At 39.0% G+C, this 23,023-nt stretch overlaps 2 protein-coding genes across 4 annotated transcripts in view; both read left to right on the plus strand.

Annotated features, from left to right (window-relative positions):
• LOC126382366 (lysosomal acid glucosylceramidase-like) overlaps positions 1–23,023 on the plus strand; it is a 251,263-nt gene that overhangs the window by 186,269 nt on the left and 41,971 nt on the right. The gene's annotated exons all lie outside the window — the stretch shown is intronic.
• The window catches only part of LOC126382379 (protein scalloped), a 152,213-nt gene that overhangs the window by 109,334 nt on the left and 19,856 nt on the right, over positions 1–23,023 (plus strand). For both annotated transcript variants that reach the window (XM_050032214.1, XM_050032215.1), the window contains exons 3-4: positions 12,711–12,841; positions 15,424–15,553. In XM_050032214.1, coding sequence (XP_049888171.1) covers positions 12,711–12,841; positions 15,424–15,553 — 261 coding nt within the window. The remainder of the gene's footprint in view (positions 1–12,710; positions 12,842–15,423; positions 15,554–23,023) is intronic.

Raw genomic sequence — 23,023 nt, forward strand, 5'->3', positions numbered from 1 at the left:
ACATGATATCGCTCATGACTGTACTTACTCTCACCAGAAGGGTTCTTTTTACCATTTTGGTACGGAACCCTAAAAATAACCGTAATGACAGATTAGGTAGTTTTTCATTTTTGACAGATGATGGAAGTGAGTTTATATGTTGGTAAGGTAAATACATACAGGGTGTTAGTGACATCGTAACGAAAACTTTGAGGGATGATTGAGACCATGATTCTGAGATGATATCAAGTGGAATTTTCCGTCGCAAAAGTATGGAACAGAAAATAACTTAAAAAAAAAAACAAAAATTTTCATGAATTTTCCGACTGAAAATTCCACTTGATATCAACTCAGAATCATGGTCTAAATCATCCCCCTCAGTATTCGTTACGGTGTCACTAACACCCATACCTACTTGTATGGCTACAGTATGTACTTGTGCGGGGTGTAAGTGACATCGTAACGAATACTGAGGGGGATGATTCAGCTGATTATTCTGAGTTAATATCAAGTGGAATTTTTCATCGCAAAAGTATAGAATTGAAAATAATTTAAAAAAACTAAAAAAAATCATGAATTTTGCGACGGAAAATTCCACTTGATATAAACTCAGAATCATGGTCTGAATCATCCCCCTCAGTATTCGTTACGATGTCACTAACACCCTGTATATTTTTTAATAAGGTGTGATTGTATCGTTATCTAACCTGTGTTAACAAATTAATAAAATAAACAACCACAAAACCAACTTTAGCTTCAGCCATTAAATAACAAACGACCAAATTATATTCGCAAAATACAAACACGCGTTCATCAATTAATCCAATCAAAAACCAGCTGAAGTATGTCAAAGCGGTTTAATATGCAAAATTAAGCGTGTGAATTATCTTTTGGGGGTAAAATTTATGAAAACCACATGGTCAGCCGATTTCGGGAGAGTCGCCAGTAACGGGCGAGTAGAAATTAATTAACATAACTTTGGCGCGTAACCCCTGCTCGGTACAGGTGGCCCCTACTCAGCCATACACCCTGCCTCACCCTCGAACACCCTCCTCCATCGCCCCTTACACACTGACAGCAAAATAATTTCTATCTCCTCAATTGCCGAAAAATAATGAATATATGCATTCTATGATCCGTGCTTCGGAAGACACGTTAAACCGTTGGTCCCGGTTACTACTTACTGATGTAAGTAGTCGTTACACGAGCTATGTCAGGGGCCTTTGCCGGCTGAATAGTAACCCTGACACCAGGATTTATGAGGTTGGGAATTCACCTCACAACCCACACGATAGAAGACTAGTTTGTACCAAGATACACTGACTGCGATTAAAAAAATATGATTGAATAATTGAGAATAATACTTTTCTATCAAACGTTAATTTCACACAGAAAGAGATATCTCCGCTTAGAAAGACTGGGTTAATAGAATTCCACGCAGACACGTGCACAGTAGACAACGTCGATATGAACATACATCACGCCTACTGCTCATTGGGGTAGGCAGAGACTACGGAATCTCACTTAAGTACTACTATCCTGTCTGACACATTACTTTCGCTTCTTCTAATCTTGCCAATAAAGCTTTTAAAAACTAAATACAGGCTGACAGACACAGCTGACGAACAAAGAAAGAAAAGAAGAAAGAAAGAAAATATAACATAACGTAGCATCATACCCGTTACCCCGAAGGGGTAGGCAGAAGTGTATCTATATTATTACACCTACTCCTCGCCAGATATGTATGAAACATTGTTTTAAGTTTACGCGGTTATTATCATAATTAAAACACATAATAACGGGTTCTTACCGCGTTTAAATCAGGAAAATATGAGACTCCCGATATTGCAAGAACAACCCGTTGGTAAGAACCCGTTATTATGTGTTTTAAATATGTTTAAGTCTCATGTAATAGGGCGCGAGTCTATTACCATTAACCGAGCGCAAATCTTAAAGACTGCGTGATATCATCTGCGATCCAAACATGAATTCTAACTTATAAGGTCAAAATCGAGGAAATGGATTCTGGTAGGGCTCTAGCTAGAACATCACCGATTGAGAAATTGGTCGGTGTACTGCGGAACGGAAGGCGATTGGGGCAACCACCGTTCTACACGCCCTATCTATGGAGTAATGGCGATTACTCCACGTACAAGAGCGCAGCTCTTAAATAAAGAGAGAGAGAGGAGGTCAAATAGTTTAGAGACCAACCCGGGATTCGAACCCACAACACTACAATGTAAGTTACGCGTTCTTTAATAGAGCTACCGTGGATATTGAAAAAAAATAGTCTCAATTTAGAGCTACATTTCGCTGGCCATCCAACTCCGGCCAAGTAGTTAATGCCATCTGCGGCAAATCTACAATAAGTCACGTCAAAAAAAAAAAAAAAAAAAAAAAAAAAGCTGGCCATCCAACGCGGCAACGCGGTCAGCGTGATAGGTACATTTGAGCCGGGTAGGCTCCGAGGCGGGCTATTTGACCAACTTTAACTTTAATTAATATCTAGTTTTTAAGTAATGACATGTGTTTTTGTAATTGACAAGAAAATAAAAATTCTTTACAAAAAAAAAAATTTAGAGCCGCATTTTTATAAATCTCACGCTAACTTTCAAAGCATATTATTAAATTTTCTAATAAGTACGTCACAGGACGACGGAATAACTTTTTTTTTCGTAGTAAAAGAGCGTTTCCTTTAAAGATTCAGGCGGAAACACGCGACTTGAAGGGTCATACGGCACTAAATTACCAGAACTGTTCCATTGCTGATGTTAAATGCATTCCAGCTTCAAAAATCGCGTGCAAAGCACCAATGTACTACAAAATTACGAACATACGACGACACAGACGTAATTCTACTTCCTTTTATTTATGCCTTATTTCGTGGGCAAAAGTTAATTTACCTGTAATTGACGCTTGACATGGTAATGAGAATGAAATATAACTTAATGGAGCATTATCCCGTTTTTCACAGGGTCCGCTAACCTAACCTGAAGATTTGACAGGTCCGATTTTAAACAGAAGCGTCTGCCTGTCTAAGATATGATACGATAAGATACCTATGCGCCCGGTATGAAAAATAAACATTTAATTTACATAACATAACATAAACTGCCTATATACGTCCCACTGCTGGGCACAGGCCTCCCCTCAATCAACCGGAGGGGGTATGGAGCATACTCCACCACGCTGCATTAAACATTTAATTTATTTTACGTAAATTTCTGTATATATTTTATTATACTATATAGGCTATACAGGTTGTGAGAAGCTGCAGTAGTTTTAGGCGGATGAGACGTTCGTTATGTAAAAATTGACGATTCAAAGTGTAACTGTGTTATCTACTGAATAAAGATATTTTTGAATTTGAATTTGAATTTGAATTGCTCAAAAATTACGTTATATACCTACCTCTATAACATGACACGATTATAAGTAACCAATTACAAATAAGATTTCAGATTTGTTACATTATTTATAATGTAATATTGGTGTTTGCTTCTATGCTGTTCTGGGAGCAAATAAAAAACATAGAAAACGTTCAGCTGCTTGTCTTAAAAACAAAAAGTAAAAACCGACAGAGGGATTGTGTCCTCTAACATGATGGACTAATGTTATGGGCGATAGGCTGATCCCTTATCACCATAAGGTTCATCATATCCAGCTTACGACATCGTATCAACAGTGGCTGCAAGTTGTCTTTGATTATTTGTGGCTCTGCCCACCCCATTTGAGATTACGGGCGTGAGTTTATGTATGTATGTATGTCTGCCTGTCTGACCTTCAAACCCGCGAAATTATCAGCCCAGTACAGGTTAGGACAGGCAGTCGCTTGATTTCATGTGACCTATCACATACCTCTGAAAATGCTTCTCGGGAATGTGGGTTTCCTCACTGCGATATGGATCACCTATCGCGTTGGTCTAACAGAAAGCATGATGAGGCGTGGATACCCAGTTCATCTTCTGACTACCCCAATTGCGATATAGCAGTGACCTTATGTTATGTTATATATAAGTAGGTATGTTATATATAAAAACAAATACTCATATATTAAATTATAATCATATATAATTCATCAATAAAATGTGTTTTTTCTACAGCAATGTGTATTTTCAATTCCAAAGGGTTTTACAAGAACATTTTCCGTGAGAACCAAAGTGATATTATATGACGTACATTGTTATTATTTATATTAAGCTCTCCTACGTACTTCATTATTCATCAGAATCCGTATTGAACCGATATATTAGTATAAACAAGCCATGACAATCGTTCGAGTCGCTTTATTACGCACATTCAATCATTTTGTCACTCATCTAGCCATGAGTAAGTGTTACCTCAGTCTTTGTCCTATTACACACATACATACATACATACATACATACATACATACCTACATACATTCATAAATACGTTCGTAACCGTTATGATAATCTATGTGGAATATAGAATAGGTTAGTTTCCTTTTTTTTTTGACGTGACTTATTGTAGATTTGCCGCAGATGGCATTAACTACTTGGCCGGACAAATGGGGAGCGCTGAAGGCTCTCACCCGGTACAACGTTTAAGGCAACAGGCCTGAGGGTGCCCAGTTGGGCGCGAACCTCGGCTCAGGGCGTCGTCTGAGAGGAAAAATATTTGAAAGAATTAATCGACCCTAGTGGGTCGATAGCGATAAGCGCTGAATGAGGGAAATCGTCGACCAAGCCGGCGGGGTCGGTATCGGGGCTCTGAAGTGTTAGGCTAGTTTCCAACTAGTCAAATCAGTTAGGTACTTTTCACTAAACGTCAAAGCAGACAGAGAAAGAAATAAACGAAATTACCATGGAATTTGTATGAAAATGTACACTGTGACGTGATAAAATGACGTTCCGATTCCAAGGTGTCATACACCTATTATGAACCATCAATGACCCATGATCTCTGTCCGTGAAAGGGTCAAATAGAAAAAAGAAAATTTTGTTTGTTAGTTTTAGATCTGTCTTTATTTAGTAATCAGATTTTCATAATTTATCTTCAACCTAGTAAACGAGCCAATTAAAAAGGGAAACTTATTTATCTAGACTCCTTTTTTTTCTCCTTTTTACAAAAAAAAAACAAATGCCCCTTACGACTCCAATCTAATAATAGACAAATAAGTATTTTATATTTTTAAAATCGTCCTTCCATCCCATTCATTAACCATCCTAAATTGATACCATAAACAACCAAATCACCCATTAATTATCCTTCCATAGTATTCTCTATTACTTTTTACTCACTTGGAAAAGTACAGTCTATGCCTTAGAACAAGTATCTTTTAAATCCTCTATGAGTGTTTACAATGCAACACGAACGACATCGCGTTATATTGTAGTTAATTCTATAAATACTCCGGCGTTGTACGCCCACTAAACCCCTATAACGGTAACAGCAAAATACTAGGGCTTATTCCGTACTTCCAGTTACTCTTTACTTATTGTTCCCTACAAAAAATTACGTTGCCAACATAACAGTTTTTAGGCCGTTTTTTCCGCAGCGTGGGACTTTCCAGGCTAAATCAAAATCAAAAGAGATTTATTGCAATTGTACAGTACAAAAAAATTTGGGTATGAATGATGACCCTTTTTATTACACCCAAGCACAACATCTTCCACCCATTATTATTCTGATCAATATAAAGAGAAGCAATATAGGTAGCAACATAATTCTTTATAGAACAATTATTTTTGTATACAGGGTGTTAGTGACATCGTAACGAATACTGAGGGGGTTAATTCAGACCATGATTCTGAGTTAAAATCAAGTGGAATTTTCCGTCGCAAAATTCATGTTTTTTTTTAGTTTTTTTAAATTACTTATTTTCAATTCTATACTTTTGCGATGGAAAATTCCACTTGATATTAACTCAGAATAATCAGATGAATCATCCCTCTCAGTATTCGTTACGATGACACTTACACCCCGTACAAGTACATACGGTAGCCATATAAGTGGGTATGTGTTAGTGACACCGTATATAGTAAGAATACTGAGGGGGATGGTTCAAACCATGATTCTGAGTTGATATCAAGTGGAATTTCGTGTCAAAAAATTCATGAAAATTTTTCTTTTCTTTTTAATTATTTTCCAATCCATACTTTTGCGACGGAAATTTCTACTTGATATCAACTCAGAATCATGGCCTGAACCACCCCTCAAAGTTTTCGTTACGATGTCACTAACACCTGTATACTTCTGACATTACATTGTATTTTGGGATAGTTGTGTACCCGAGTAATGAGAAAACAGGTAATTATCGCGTTAAAGTTGTAAGTACATGAATAAAAATAAAATTAAGAAAAATCTGTACAACGCCATCTATATTGTTTTTTGGTTAACGTAGCTTGGAAAGGCCCTCATAACCTATGATATGAGTGTAAATATCTTTCCTGAAAAGCAATTCCGAAATTTTACAGCTGCATTAGTAAAGAAGTCACACAGAAACAAACTTGTATCACAGCGCCGCTTCGCAACTCGGTTACAATTTCGCCAATTGTGCAGCCAACTATACCGTACAGCTACAAATGATACAACACATTAGCACGAACCAAGGATGTTCAATTAGGGCAATATAGCAATGAGTAATTCAACCCGGCAACGCTCGCGACAAAGGGCGTACGTGCAATAATTAAAATAATAAAGCACCATTGAAACCCCTATTTCATTGTCCTGTTATGACAAGTGTCCAACAGAGGGTCCTGTTATAGGGTCGCTTTTAGAAACCACCCCGATTTTGGTATTAATATATGCGCTTTCATTTCTATCTATATGTGTTAAATTAGTCGTATTGATATCTCGTATTATTATCATGATCTTCTCTTCTATCGTGTGGGTTGTGAGGTGGATTACCAACCCCATCAACCCTGGTGTCAGGGTTACTATTGAGCCGCCAAAGGCCCCTGACATGGCTCATGTAACGGCTTAACGTGTCATCACGTTTATGTCCTCATTTACTGAATGAAGTGTCATCAATGAAAGTCCTTTAAATATCTCCGCATGACTTCGCAGTTTTTAAATTATATCTATAACTATCTTGACGGCCTCCGTGTCCTAGTGGTGGAGCGTTGTGCTCACGATCGAAGGTCCCGGGTTCGAATAACAGTGGGGACAAAATCACAAAAATCACTTTGTGATCCCTAGTTTTGTTAGGACTTTACAGGCTGATCACCTGATTGTCCAAAAAGTAAGATGATCCGTGCTTCGGAAGTCATGTTAATTTCGCACCTTTGGTCCCGGTTACTACTTACTGATGTAAGTACATAGTCGTTACATGAGTCATGTCAGAGGCCGATGGCGGTTCAATAATAACCCTGACACCAGGGTTGATGGGGTCGGTAATCTACCTTACAACCCACACGATAGAAGAAGAATAACTATCTTAAAAGAATAGCGCCCATTAAGGATGCGATTATCATCAAAGAATTCTGCTTCATTTGTCTAAAGCTTTACAATACTGTACAATGGACTACAATGACGTATGTAGGCGTAGGTGTTATAGTGTATTACGTCAGATGGTTATTCAGAGGCGAAGCGCAAGAATCCTAGCACTGCTTTGCAATAGACTACTCTGAGCGCCATCCCAGTCGCGTCAGACAGAGTACTGAGCGGAAGGCAAGAAGGAAACCACTGCCCTATTCTTCCCTAAAAAAGTAGCACGGAGAATGCTACACCGACAAGACCGCGGCTCTTAAATTAGTGATGACGTCAGATGGGCAGTTTATATCTGATACTACTAAGTAACATGTTACTATAGATTATCACCATCAACTCACTGCTAAATTGTGATGAGGGCTCTAAGTGGTAGAGTTGAAAGAGAAACTCCTACGCGTAATTCCGTGATGAGGTCCAGGGTGTTTTAAAGAAAGGGCAGGTCAAGAGTATTCTAAACCGGCGAGCATGCATAAAGTCTTTCTTCTTCTTCTTATCGCGTGGATTGTGAGGTGAATACCAACCTCATTACAGGCTGATCACCTGATTGTCCGAAAGTAAGACGATACGTGCTTCGGAAAGCACGTTAAGCCCTTGGTCCTGGTTTCTACTTACTGATGCCAGTACGTAGTCGTTATATGAGTCATGTCGGGGCCTATGGCGGTTCAATAGTAACCCTGACACCAGGGTTGATGAGGTTGGTAATTTACCTCACAACCCACACGATAGAAGATTATTATTATATCATAAAAATGAAAGAAGAAAGGAAGTAAGATTCTATTGCGATAATATAGATGAGCTATTTAAGAGAACATGTTTTGTGTTTAATATTGATTCCAATTTTGTTATCGTCTGTCAGTTGTGGTTAAATAATTGCGTGAATGTTGTTTTGGTAAACGTTGTGTTTTTCCACATTTGTAGAACTGTTTATCACGCTAGTATATGCAAATGGGGTCGCCGGTGGCCTTTTAAAACAATGCAGAACATTTGGGAAGTTTTGTCTGTCGCTAAAAAAGGAAGAAAACAATGGGAAAAGGAAAACATAATTATAACTATGATTAGTTTATCTATAATTTGAAATATATAATGTATGTGTATATATGTAAATATATGTGGATGAATCAAGTGAGGTGTCTTAGGATCGAAGCAAATGGAATTCCATAGTCTCTGCTTACCCTGGAGGGAAATAGACTTGAGTTTATATATGTATGTATGAATGTGTGTACAATTTGAAAGTTTTAATTTTCATTTTAGCTAGAAGCTGCTGCTACTCCTTAACTTCCCAGCATGTCGTAAATCCGAGGGATTTTGTCCTTTCTAACATGAAGGACAATTGTTAAGGGAGATAGACTGATCAGTTCCCTCACTCAAGGGATCCCTTATCACCATAAAATCGTAGGACTTCATAATATAATACAAAAACGCTTTATTGCACATAATATATAAACACAACATTAAAAATGGTTACAAAAATGACAAAAAAAACACAATCCGCAGCCTTATTGCTAAAAAGCAATATGGCCAACAACAATAACAGTAGGGGTTAAAGAGGCCACATCCAAGCAGTTCATCAAAAAAAAAACAATATTACTATTTGACATTTGCATTGCGCACTTGCTTCTATATGCGCAATTGTCACATTGCAATAGTACTTTTTTAGATGAATTGGTTCGATGTGGCCCTTTTAACCCTCAAGTGACTGTAAGTTGTCTTTGATTACTGGTGATTCTGGCTATCCCATTAGAATTTCTGCGCATACATCTCCATACATTTTGTTGGGGGCAACCACGGTCGCCCATGGTGTCCTAGTGAGATTGGGCCCTTAACCTGTTAAGGTCTAGATTTCCAAACACAAACGTGAAACAATGGGGTTTAGATTTTAAAAGGTTCGGTTTTAGGACTTGACATTCGACAGTAGTGTATATCTCTCAAAGTGAGTACCAGCGTTACCAACGTTAATAAAAATATAATACTTACCTTTAACAAATGTCACTTAGAAATAAATTTAAAGAAATTAATATTTTAACTATGGCATCACAATATATCTTTGAAAACTTAATATATGTAAAAAAACATATAGGATTATTTGCAAAAAATAGCGATCGGCACATTGTTAATACCCGGAATAAAAATAAACTTGCTTTACAAGTCAGTCGATTACATAAGATTACTAAATCTTTTAAGGGGCAATGTATACGTTTTTACAATAAGATTCCCATTGACATTCAGAATTTGCCTTTCAACTGCTTTAAGAAAGTAGTTAAACAAAAACTTTACAAAAAAGGTTATTATAAAGTTAGTGATTATTTAGAAGATATGAATGCATGGGATTAACTGTCTGAGAACTGATATTAGGCAGCTAAATTACTCAATTGTATATCAATATTTTATGTTTATTTTTATTTTTTTTTAAAAAGAACGTCTAGGGCCCTGTGCCGAGGTTTTTCTTGCAGCTTCTTTTCCCCGGCTATACAGGTTGTGAGAAGCTGCAGTAGTTTTAGGCGGATGAGACGTTCATTATGTAAAAATTGACGATTCAAAGTGTAACTATGTTACCTACTGAATAAAGATATTTTTGAATTTGAATTTGAATTCAAGTATCTCGGTAACAATCTTGTCAGAATTTCAGGTAAATCTGGAGGTAAAAATGTGAACGTAGCGAGTCCCCGTCTTCGAGACGCGCATACTTTACTTTCTTGACTCGATCCGATCTTCATAACGAAATTCCCCGTTTTGATATTATATTTATATTGTAAGATCCACCTGCATATTTCTAACAGTAAATATGAAAATTTCCCGAATACCTGCCCCCGGATCCTTAGGGAACAAAGCTTATTTGGTATTAAGAATCTGGCCCCTTCGATTTTTGTTTTCATTATGAATGTTTCGCATTTTCAACGGTCTTCCAGTAAGGTCTTTTAATGTCATTATGGAGAAATTCAGACGGATTTAGACACTGGTTGGGATTTTCTAATTCCAGATGTCGTACCGTGTTTTTTTTTATAATATCCTAGAGGGCAAATGAGCAGAAGGATCTCCTGATGCTAAGCTATTACCATCGCCCTTAGACATCTGCAGCACCAGTGGGGTCACAAGTGTCTTGCTGGCCATTCAGATGGAAGTCAGGGATTACTCAACAATTCGGAAGAGAAAGGAATTCTGACACCGTGTTTTTACCTGACAGAGGGCAGCAGTAACTGTCAGTACTACTCAGAGGCGGAGGACAGGAGCCCTAGTACGGCTTTGAAATAGACTGCTCTGGGCGCCATTCTACTCGCGTCAGACAGGGTACTGCGGAGCGGATGGTAAGAAGGAATAAAAAGTAGCAAGGAGAATGCTACACCGACAAGAGTGTGGCTTTTAAATTAGTAACGATGATGAAGGAATTATTCACAAATTCAACTTTTAACCTCCCCTCAATAGCTGTTGTATGGAGTATACTCCACCACACTGCTTCTGCGCAAATTTTACCTTGGCTTTAGTTCATCAACGGTGAACCTACTCCTACGAACCTACGCTTCGATAACCTCTATACTACACAGTCTTGCACGAACCAGCGCGTTCATAACATCTGCCATAGTTTGTATACACGTCTTTGCTTACATTGATGTATTAGCGTAGTGGCCACAATGGCATTGGAAGTTTACAGCCAGATCGGAACTGGCAAACAAACAAACCGAGTGACGTCACAACACCGTCACCACGCAAACGATCTTTGTACTCGACTATACCTTTACGCCGCTCGAATTTTGGCTACGAATGTGCATTGTACATAAATGTAGGTACGGTCACAAGCATTAATATGTATATACACTTTGGTACCATGTCACATTAACTTTTTAGACAAATTGAACTGTAAGTCTCACTACATGTCAAATATGTCAGTGCGACAGAGTCCTAAAGTGGGTACATTATATTGCACATGACTGTACAATGCTTAAGACAACTAACTTGGACGCAAATGCGCGCTCCTATAGTACTTTCATAGTTGGATTATGTAGTACTAACTACGTACTTATCTACTAAAACATTACTATTGAATTCTATCATCTCCCTATCATTATCACGTTTAAGATTAAGATTTGACAGGTCTGGTTTTTTTACAGAAGCGACTGCCTGTCTGACCTTCCAACCCGCGAAGGGAAAACCAGCCCAATAGAGGTTAGGTCACTCACATACATTCGAAAATGCATTTCTCGGGATCTCACGATGTTTTCCTTCACCGCTGAGCACGTGATAATCATGTATGATCCAAACAAGAATTCGAAAACAAATTCGACAATCATTGGTTTAGGCCTGTGCTGGATTCGAAACTGCGACCTCAAACTACAAGCGTTCTACCACGGCTCTTCAAAACATGACTATTGAATTGAAAAAAAAAAACGTACTCGTACCAAGTACTTAGGAGTAATCGTAGAAGTTACTTGCACCGCTGTTTTTACTCAACCATAACACGTTACGAAGTAGTAGCGTACCCCGGACACTTCATACAAAACACCTCGTTTTACACAGACACTACACATCGGCGTTATCGTTATACTAACCCAAATTCTTCCACCAACCCGCACTTGAGCAACGTGGTGGAGTATGCTCCATACCCACTCGAGTTGATTGAGGGGAGGCCTGTACCCAGCAGAGGGACGTATATAGGCTATTTCAAATTCAAATTCAAAATATTTATTTCGGAAACCAGTCCATATTTTAGTTAGTGACAAAAAGCTTAAGCTTACACTAGGCTAACCTAGTATTAGTAACAGATTCGAAAGACGAACAACATAAAAATAAACTACATGAGGCCGGCCCGAACCACCGAAGCCGCGGGCAGCTAGACAGCGTGCAATCGCACCCAGCGGTTCAGCAGCGGCGAGTCGAACCGGTCCACCAATGCGCTCATGATGGTGTTGGGCTGGCACGCGCACGGCGGAACAGATACGCACAGCGCTTACGCATGATCGCGTGGAAGTCGTCTACACGCGCCTCGCAGAACATACCGGTGGCGCTACAGCATCGCGACAGCCCCAGCAGCGCCCTGAACGCATTGTTGTATTGCACTCTCAGGTCACTGTATATACGCTTCGTAAAGCTAATTCAAAAACCGCACGTGTACAAAGATGTACAAAATGCTTTGAAGAGCGTAATTTTTACTTGTTTGGTACATCGTACAAATCTGCGAGCCAACATATTACAGCGCACAGATAGAGACCGGCGCTATTTATGAATGTATAGTTATGTTACAAGTGCGTACACATGTTAACCCTTTATTTGCTTACTTGTTGCAGCGAGCGGCGCGCTCGCAGCCGGCACGATTGCGTCCCCGTGGAGCGCAGCGGCCGGCGCGCCCGACACCAACGGCTCGGGCGGCGCCGACGCCAAGCACCTCGACGTCGGCGATGCGAGTGACGATGAAAAGGTGAGACAATGCTACAATATTATTACACTCACACACTGACACTAACGTTGTCACTATATTTAGCTTTTAAATTTGGAAAACCCAATACTTTTAATGTTTTAGTGTGACTTAGTACACCTAAATCAAAATTTAATATTTATTTATAAACCCATCTACAGTCGAACTTACACTACGTTTTTTTTTTTCTATGGAAAGCTGCGATTTTCGTAAACAGGACTAGCTGCATTTTTTTTTCTTTCCGCAATGATAATGATCTATTGGCGGGAATTTGTCATTAGCATATTATCATGTTACACCTAAGTTCATCTGTAAATTCACCAAATAGCAGCTGTAGCGCCCGATACCAACTTACTGAGTCGGCGCCGACGACTATTTCTCGGTCGGCGCTGACACCAACTTTTTGGTCGGCGCCGACGCCATGCACTTCAGCTTGTATAAAACACATACAAACAGCAAATGTCTTCAAGCATACAAAACTGTTGCTCTACAACAAAGAAAAGCAAGGTAAGTATTACTAATACTTTTCAGAACGAACCGAGCAAATATTGAGTCGCTACAAAACCAGATACAGTTTTAAGGAACCATGATTCACTGTTTTCGATCGCCGGCCCAAGTCGAAGTGTTATTTTTATTTTCTTTTGAGAATAGACTCGATGCTATTAATTATATGACGCACTCGGCTTTGAGACTTCGGACAGTTGTATTAACATATGTTTTATATACTAACGTGTGTCCGTGATAAGCCTGTATAATTTAAAAGTTTTCTTTGAAGAAAAATCGGTTGGGAAATTGACGCAAGTAACGCTTTAAAGAACCGAGTGGTTTTCAATGTGGGCCATTTTCTGTTTATTTATTTGGCTAGTAGTTTATTGACGTCCCAGTTACATGTTTCAGAGGACAGTGTCCCTGATTTGTTTGTTTATCTTTTTTTTCAGTGACATTGAAAATGTAAATGAAGTATACAGATTCTCATGTTTAGATGTCGTTTGATTGCTTCCTGGTGTCAGGATTACTATTGAGTTGCCATAGACCCCTGACAAATCGTGCCCTCCAAAGCACAGATCATATTAATTTCGGACCATCGGATAATCAATCTGTAAAGTAATCACAAAGTTATTTTAGTGATATGCCTTACCGGGGTTCGAACCCATTGGATCACAGACACCAAAAAGAAAGAAAAAACGTGTTTTATAATAATAAATCTCATTATTTAACTCGTTAAGACTCCGGTATTATGTTTTAAATAAAAAAAAACATTAAAGGAATTTTAGCATAAATAATAGAATAAAAATAACAAAAACAAAAGCTATCGTTTATTATTTCCCTCCAACACGAGTAGCGGTCCTTACCACAGATTATATTCAAGTTGTGTCACAAACCAGTATGAATCTAGCGTGCCTCCTCCATGCATATTCATAAGGCTCTTTATAATCTAATACATTCATAGATTCATGTAGACAAGTGTCATTAAATATATTTCAATATGAATACACTTTTATCCGCGCAGATGTTCAAGCTAATGTCAAGGTCTTGATGAGTAATATGGGCAGTAATTGTGGCCTATTTCGGGATAAGATGTCAGGAAGTTAGCGTTCAAATCTTCGGAATATGTGTCACGTTTTTGGCAAGATTTGTACCCACTTTGGCGTTCATTCATAAAATAAACGAACCGTGGTCCGCCCTAGACCACATAGTCACTTACATCAGGTGAGATTGTGGTCAAACGCGAGCCTATAGTCAAAAGAAGTTGAAATATCTGCAAGTAGATATCTCAATATCTAACATGAATATTAACTAGATTAAAGTTAATAGTTGCGAAACGATGGAATTTATATAGACTATTAAAAAAGAAAGAAAAAGAAAGATTTTATCTATCTATCTACCTGCACTTTTATCGTTCAAGCAAATGGGCATATAATTTAAAAGTATTTTAATGATTTAAAATATTATTAAATAGAATTAATATAAATTATTTATAATTGTAAATGTTATACAAATAATTAATTAATTTAAAAAGTAAGTAAACAGAAAAGGCGGGAACGGAAGTGAGAATTACGCGGCGAGAAAAACAAATGAAGAACGGCTTTGGATTGGTTCCCCGACTTTTCTAGGAGACGTGGGTTGTGGAAAGAATTACGATGGAAATTAATAAATAGACGATAAAGTCACCCAATTACAGTGTTTTCTTGAAACTATAGTATTAAAAAAAGTGGCTGTCATACATAATGAATGGTATTTAATTTAATATAATGCACTATAATCTTCTTCACTCACTCACTAGATCACTAAAGACCACTTTGTGATTACTATGTGATCCCTAGTTTGGTTAGGACATTGCAGGCCGATTATCCGAAAGTAAGATGAACCATACTTCGGAGGGCACTTGTCTGGTGTCTTTGGCGGCTGAATAGGGAAGCGAACCCGGACTGCCAGATCGCGAACCCAACGCTCTAACCCCTAAACCACAGAGGCTGTTCTTCTTTTTCTTAAATGCGATCTGTTTAATTTTTACTCGTTATCGTTTCCGTAACATAAAATGAAATGAAAAGTTCTAGAACTAACATCTGCATATCTCTTTCCAGGACTTGTCCGCAGCGGACGCGGAGGGTGTCTGGAGCCCCGACATCGAACAGAGTTTCCAGGAGGCTCTGGCCATCTACCCTCCCTGCGGCCGGCGCAAGATCATCCTCTCTGACGAGGGCAAGATGTACGGTGAGTCCGGACATGCTAGATGACCATTCACCACATCTGAAGCATCTTTTTAATCAATAAATAAAGAAACCGATTAAAAGAGGACACATACAAACTTGGAACCAATGAGTTATTTAATTTACTTTAAGTGCAGTTTTCACTATCACAGTTGGCTTGAGCATTATAGACGGCGATACGGCTCTCCACCTATCGCGTTGGTCTAACAGAAAGCTCGATGACGCGTGGGTACCTAGGACATAAAGTGAATCAAGTTCCACTGCAACTTCGTAAACGAATTATAAATAAATAAATAAATAAAATCATTTTATTTCAGGCATGTAACCCATATTTACATTAGAAATTAAATTAAAATTACAATTCAAAAATTATATCTCCGCTTCATTCCAAATAACACTATAAAGTCGAGTCTAACAATTTTAGCCTCTCAATACTTCTTCGCTTCAAATCGTATAACATTTGTCAGTTGCATGTTTTTTTATGTATAAATAAAAATCTTCATAGTCTAGATTGCCGCCAAAACTCCTTGTCCCGCAAACTCGCGTGACAGCTTAAAAACAATGGAATTCATGGTGACGTTCGATTTCCAAATTCAAATACTTAAGTACTTTTTTAAATCAGTGATGATATTGCGAGAAATGCCAACACTTTATACTAAATTAGGGTTGCTATTAATAAACTAATCTCAGCTGAGACTGCCCTCAAGATCATGCTCAAGTCCCTGATTTTATATGAGAACTGTTACATTGACATGATCTTGAGGACCGTCTCAAAACTGAGAATGGTTTATTAATACCACCCTAAGACTATATACGTATGAACTCCTTATTGAGATCAAACCTACTTTCCATAACCTAACAAACTTGCAAACTTTAATAAAACCGTATTGAAACCAACTGATATTGCCTGACGCAATCCCGACTGCTCTCGAGGTGAAAAGTCAGTCATGCAAAATCGAATTTACTCACTCATCGTTTTCGATTATGAAGTGGTATCAAGGCCACAGGCAAAGTGAACAATGGATATGGCACGAGACAAAGGGAGGTGGTATCGACGCCGACAAAGGTTTGCGCAATAGGATTCCGTGAAGAGACGTGAACCGTCAATTATTATCTCGATCGAGGTATGTCGTCGGTTCGAGGAAAGCGAGTGGTATTTATTTTGTCTCCTCTCAACTCATGGGGTCTTGATAGCTTCAAGTGTGGTCAGTTTAAATGCCCATTGTACTTGCTCCTGGTTTTGGTATGCTTCTTTGGTTAGAAATTCTTTATACCCGGAGTAGTGTAGTTTCTAACATGATAGACTAATGTTATGGGCGATAAGCTATCGCTTGTCACCTTAGGTTCATCATATCCATCTTAGGACACCGTACTAACAGTGTCTGCAAGATTTATCTGATTATTTGTGGCTCTGTTCACTCTATTAGGTATTACGGGCGAGATTTTATGCATGTATGTGTTCTAGACGTTTTAGTCCAATAAAAATATTACCTCATAATTCTAGATGAAAATCACATGTTTATTTAGTACTCGTAAAGTTAAACCCGGTTTCATTAAGTGTTTCTTTAGGTGTTTTAAAGGGCAAATGCAGGAAGGGCAAACGTTTTCACGTCACAATGTTAACTTAGAAGCTCGTTAACGGTACGTGACGATTGCTACTCAAAAAAAAACCTTTTTTTCTTGCAAATTAACCGGGAAATCCGCATTTTGTATTCTGTGCCCGTACGTCGGTGTTTTATTAGTATAACTGTTGTCATAGTAATTATTGTTCCTTGTACTGAAGTTGAGTGATTAAGAGCGGGAATAAATGTCAGGTTTTTGATTAGGTTCCTAATCAGGGAGGGTAATTCTTTTCACGAAAAATGTTCAATTCAATTCAATTCAGAAACACTTTATTGCACAATGATAAACATAACTTAAACAGCCTATATACGTCCCACTGCTGGGCACAGATGATGAGGGCACGTTCAACAGTTGGTCCCGGCTATTACCAGTAAAAAACCTCCACCAACCCGCAGTATAGCAGCATGGTGCAGTATGCTCCATACCCCCTCCGGTAGATTGAGGGGAGGCCTGTGCCCAGCAGTGGGTCATATACGGGGTGTAAGTGACATCGTAACGAATACTGAGAGGCATGATTCAGCTCATTATTCTGAGTTAGTTTCAAGTGGAATTTTGACGATCTGGTGAAGGTCGCGGGAAGCCGCTGGATGCGGGCAGCGCAGGACCGATCGACGTGGAGATCCTTGGGGGAGGCCTATGCCCAGCAGTGGGCGTCGTACGGCTGATGATGATGATGATGGAATTTTCCATTGCAAAAGTATAGGATTTAAAATAATTTAAAAAATCTAAAAAAAACATGAATTTTGCGATGGTAAATTCCACTTGATATTAATTTAGAATCGTGGTCTGAATCATCCCCCTTAATATTCGTTACGACGTCACTAACACCATAATATTGGCTGTTTATAATTTCCACGTTTATTCTATACTCAAATCTCTTCTACCAAACCGAACATTCGCTAGTACCCTAAGCTTATTTACTCGTAAAAAAATATAATATATAAATAAACAGTAACTTTATATTACAACATGTCCTTTATAATAGTGTTTCTTGCCTTACTGGGCATAATGTTTAATAAGTAAGTACATTGTTTCGATTAACCTTTACTTCGTTCATAACTGGATCTTGCAAAAAATATCGATAGTAGAGTGTACCGGTCAACACATATTAATCTATCCATACTAATATTATAAATGTTTGTTTGTCCGTCATTCACTGCAAAACGGAGCGACGAATTGAAGTGATTTTTTTATGTAGAGTCAGTTGAAGAGATGGAGCTCTCTTCAAAAGCACTAGGTTACTGTACTATATTTTTTAGGTTACTTTTTGACTTTTTGCCACTTCCCTAAAATGGGGGATGAAATTTTGTATGGAGCATTTCGCAATTTTCATACACATACATAAACTCCCGTCCGTAATGAATAGGATGGGTAGAGTCACAAGTAAACAACAAGCCACATTTAAAACACATAATACCGGGTTCTTAAAGCGCTAAAATCATATTTGCCCTTAAATTTTGGTTCTACCTTTTCCACTCCAATTTCATCAGTCGTCCCGTGATCATGACACTTGCAACAGTGTTGAAATATCGGGAATGTGATATCCCTGATTTTAACGCGGTAAGAACCCGGTATTTTATGTTTTTAGTTATTTTTAGTTTAAGAAAGAAAGTAAGAAGATAAATAAAGGTTTTATTATTAGAGGACACCACAGTTACAATACAAAAACAGTAGAAAAAGAAACATACACGAAATTACAAATTAACAGAAACGTAAAAATAACAGAAAAATAATAATATAATATATATTTTACTCAAATTTTGCACGGAGGTTCCTTTTAGGACGGACAGGATTTTGCGAGATTCATCTCCTAATTCATCTCCTAAGGGGTTAAAAGTAGGTTGAAAGTTTGCATGAAACTTTGTCATTTTTGAAATATCATGTTTCGCGGGCGATGTCGCGGGCGGACAACTAGTATACTATAAGCCTCTGCCCACCCCTTCGGGGATACAGGCGCGTGCTATGTTTTCTTATGTAGAGAGACAAAATTCTGTCACCTTTTCAGCCTGGCTGTAATGTGGAACAACAGAACGTCGAACAATTAGAGGCAACCATTATACCGGACTCGTATTAAGAGAAGCCAACATTATACGTCCCTGTTTTAATTAAAGGACTGCCCCACTGTCAGATGGAATTGCTGAACAAATTTGCAAGAGGCGATGTGTCCACCTTAAGTGATTTACCAGACGGAAAGAAATGCACCGCTTAAATCCACGTTCAAATGGAGATAAGGTCATTAAAATGTTTTGCGTTTCAAGAGGCGGCACGGTCACCTCTGCGATTACCATTACGCTTTCATTATAGTATTCGGGTTTACAGTTCAGATAGGAATTCAAGGGTGAGCTGGAAGCATGGAATGGTGCCTAGACGGTAGTTTTTAGTTAGTTTTTTGACGCCATTATTTAGCACTTATCGCTATCGGCCCACTAGGGTTCGAGCCGGGGTGAGGTGAGAATCGCGGCCAAATGGGCACCCTCAGGCACGTTGTCTTAAATTTTTGTGCCAGACGAGAACCCTCAGCGCCCATTTCTACGGCCAAATATGAGCCATGCTTCGAAGGGCAGCAGCAGCAGCAAAAAAGCAGTCGGTAAAGTAGTCATTACATGTTCTGTCAGGGGCCCTTGGCGGCTCAATAGGAATCTTGACTTGTTGTCACAACCCACACGAGAGTAGAAGTTGTCAAAAGCAGCGTTTTGGGATTTTTAGTCAAGATTTTACAGTGAAAACTAAACTATTTGTTTATGTTTTTTTTTTTTTTTTCTGTAGCCTAATCAATGTCCCACTGCTGGGCAAAGGCCTTTGTTTATGTTAAACTATGAAAATAAATTTGTCCGTTCTAAGGTTGAATAAGTTTAATACTAGCACTTTTTCAGCTAGTCCTACTTCGGATAATAAAATATTTTAGGGTTCTATCTCCTAACACGGTTGCGCCGCTTTAGTGTCCTAGTGGGAAAGGGCCCTTATCGTCGTGATACAGTATCATGGACTTTCTTAGGCGCAAATTAAGAAAATTACTCGCCGCCTAATGTTTAAGAACGTGATGGGTAATATATATAATAATAATTGTTGGGTCGCGTCGTCCGTACGATATATGAGCACATTACTCGTGGACGTGTCCGGCTGGGTTAATCTAGCCGGTGCGTCACCGGACGGCCGGGCGCCCGGCGCCGGACGCACCCTCGCCCTCGAATCTAATCTACGAAAAACTGCGTCCCTCTCTTACACCGTAATAGTGCACCACAAATTACCACTCGGCACGTACCAATGAATACTGTAGGCAGCAATTTAGCGTGTGTCGGAAGCGTGTTATTACGATATTGAATGGAGTCCGCCCTGTCAGCTGCGGACCGTGTAAGTTAGCAGCGAAGCTCACAGTATGCGGCGTGTAGTTGCAAACAGTTGGGCTACAAAGCCGGTGCTGGCACGTTCGTGAGTTAAGACATTCAAAACCGCTCAATATCCTGGGAGTATGAAAGTTTCGTTGGCGCACGGCTTCACGTGGTCCGGGGGGCGGGCGAGGGTTCGCCGGGAGGGCTAAACTATGCGAAGAATGCGCAATTAGTGAGCGAGCGAGCGTGTAAGGGGCCCGGCCGCGCCGCGCGCCGCTAGGCGGCGAACGCAGTAAGAAAATATAAAGAAGGGGCGGGCCGCGCGCCCGTTGTTTAGCGCCCCGCCCGCCTTCAGGCATAACTCCCGATTGTCTCCCGAGAAATCCTCCTTAGACCCGTCGCAACTCAACCCTTTCGCTAGGATTTGCCTCGCATATCTCCTGTTTGGGTCAGCGTGAAATTTTGCCACGACACCCATATTTCTGTTCAAAGTCTAATGTTTCTTTTATCTATGTAACGTTACCGGCACGATATTTTATGCCTAGTTTGTTACAATTATTGGAAACTAAGCAACTATTAAGTATGTCTATTGCTGAAATTAATGATAAAGTGACTCAGCAAATAGTAACCCAAGTTTACGGCCGGAGGTGCCAGAGACTAGTCCTTGAACCCGCCGTTTATCGCGATACTCATATTCATGGAAATATATTTGAGCGTGTAAAGCTCCTGAGCGAAAACAATCGCGAGGTCATGCCTCAGGTACGACGTTAATGCGTTTCTGATGGATCTTTCAATACATAGATATTACTGAACTCGACAAAATTATATTCTAAAAAGAATCCACGGACCTTTTGTAGAATAGAGACGTTCAGGTTTTGATAGTTCAAATTCAGCGAGCGATGAATATTGAAAAGAAAGATTGTGTGAAGAAAATGGTTAATATTAATGTTGAGTGGAAGTGCACGCACAATTTGATCGGCGGAGAGTGCGCGAGAGCGTAGCGTCGCTCGTCGCTGGCACTCGACCAAATTAGCCAACTAACGAACTAATAAATAATGATCTCTTGTTTTTCTATTCACTGTGGAATAGAATCGTTTCGAGTTGATCCTCTGCACCGCTATTTATAGAGGATGCACACGACGTTTCGGGTGAAAGCACTCTTAATGCCCGATTCGCGGTGGAGACGAGACAACGCAACGAATAACATACGGCGTGTTTATTCTCCATACTAATTCGTGCTAACAGCAATTTGTTAGAGTGGTCGCACTAACTAATTTTAGCTTGACGCCCGCCGTGAAAAGTTTACGACGGTGCCATAATTTCGGAGTAATTTCAAGAATTTCTGACTTAACAGTCTTCGGGAGTTTGCCCCTGGCCCCTGGCTTATACTTGGGTTTAATTTTGAATTTATTAAAGACGCTACGATCGAGATCAAAAGTTGATATGACATGGTTATAGATCATTTTGTTACGCAAATTAAGGAACTTTACGGCTGGTATTGTCGTAGCTATTGTTTCAAAGGTCCACTCTCCTTCTTGTGAATTCTCCGATTAGTATAGATTTAGAAACACCCAAAATTATTATACAGGAATATCACAATATGCGGTCCGTTTATAATTCCGAGCCGCGACATAACATTGAATAGGTACGTAACTGTTTCGCAGCAAACGTTTGGATCATTCTAATTCGTATATCTACGAGTAACTATATTTTGACTATTATATTTTGTGTGTGTTTTTTTTTTTGTATTTAAGGATATTATATAATGTTAATTAGCTCTACTCCAATATAAGTAAGTATATTTCAATTGGGGTAGGCAATGAAAGAAAGAAAATATTTATTCGGCAAAAAATACATATTTACACATTGTTTAGTGGTAGTAATTAACAATTGAGTTATAATTATGCTGCTGTAGCTAGATTATGGCGCTGATTTTCAGCTGCAGCCGATTTATCATCAAAAACAAAGGTACATACATCGCTAGATGAACTAAGTACTCACACGTCACCGAGCTTTCTACTACACCAACGTGATAGGTGGTGTCTATAATGGTAGTATTAATAAGTCTCTTTTGAATTTGGATGTAATTATTACGAAATAAATAAATTTGAATTTGAATTTAGAAGTTCGGTCATCCTTCTAGTCCGTTCCGATCGGTAACGATATTAAGGATGTCAATCGATAAAATGTCGGGACCAGTCAATCTATCGGTTATTCGGGTATGTAGGTGTGGGTAGTACGCGTTTGCCTCAACGGGCATGCAAGGGTTAATTAAATTCGCACCAGCCTCGCTCGTCGCATCGCATTCCCGGGATTCAATGAGATTTCAATTTACTTTGGTCCGTTAAAGTCGCCTTCGCTTTGACGAACATTTTGTGTCGACTGTTGTAGCAACGAGGTACTGTCAAGTTTAGATGTCGACGTGTTTGATGCCTCGTTTACATTCTAGTTCAACTATCAACAGTTTTGTAACTGATGTCACTACGTGATTTCTGGTTGTTTGTCTCATTTTCTTTGTAAAA

Source organism: Pectinophora gossypiella, chromosome 4, assembly GCF_024362695.1.
Source record: "Pectinophora gossypiella chromosome 4, ilPecGoss1.1, whole genome shotgun sequence".
Classification (NCBI taxonomy): Eukaryota; Metazoa; Arthropoda; class Insecta; order Lepidoptera; family Gelechiidae; genus Pectinophora; species Pectinophora gossypiella.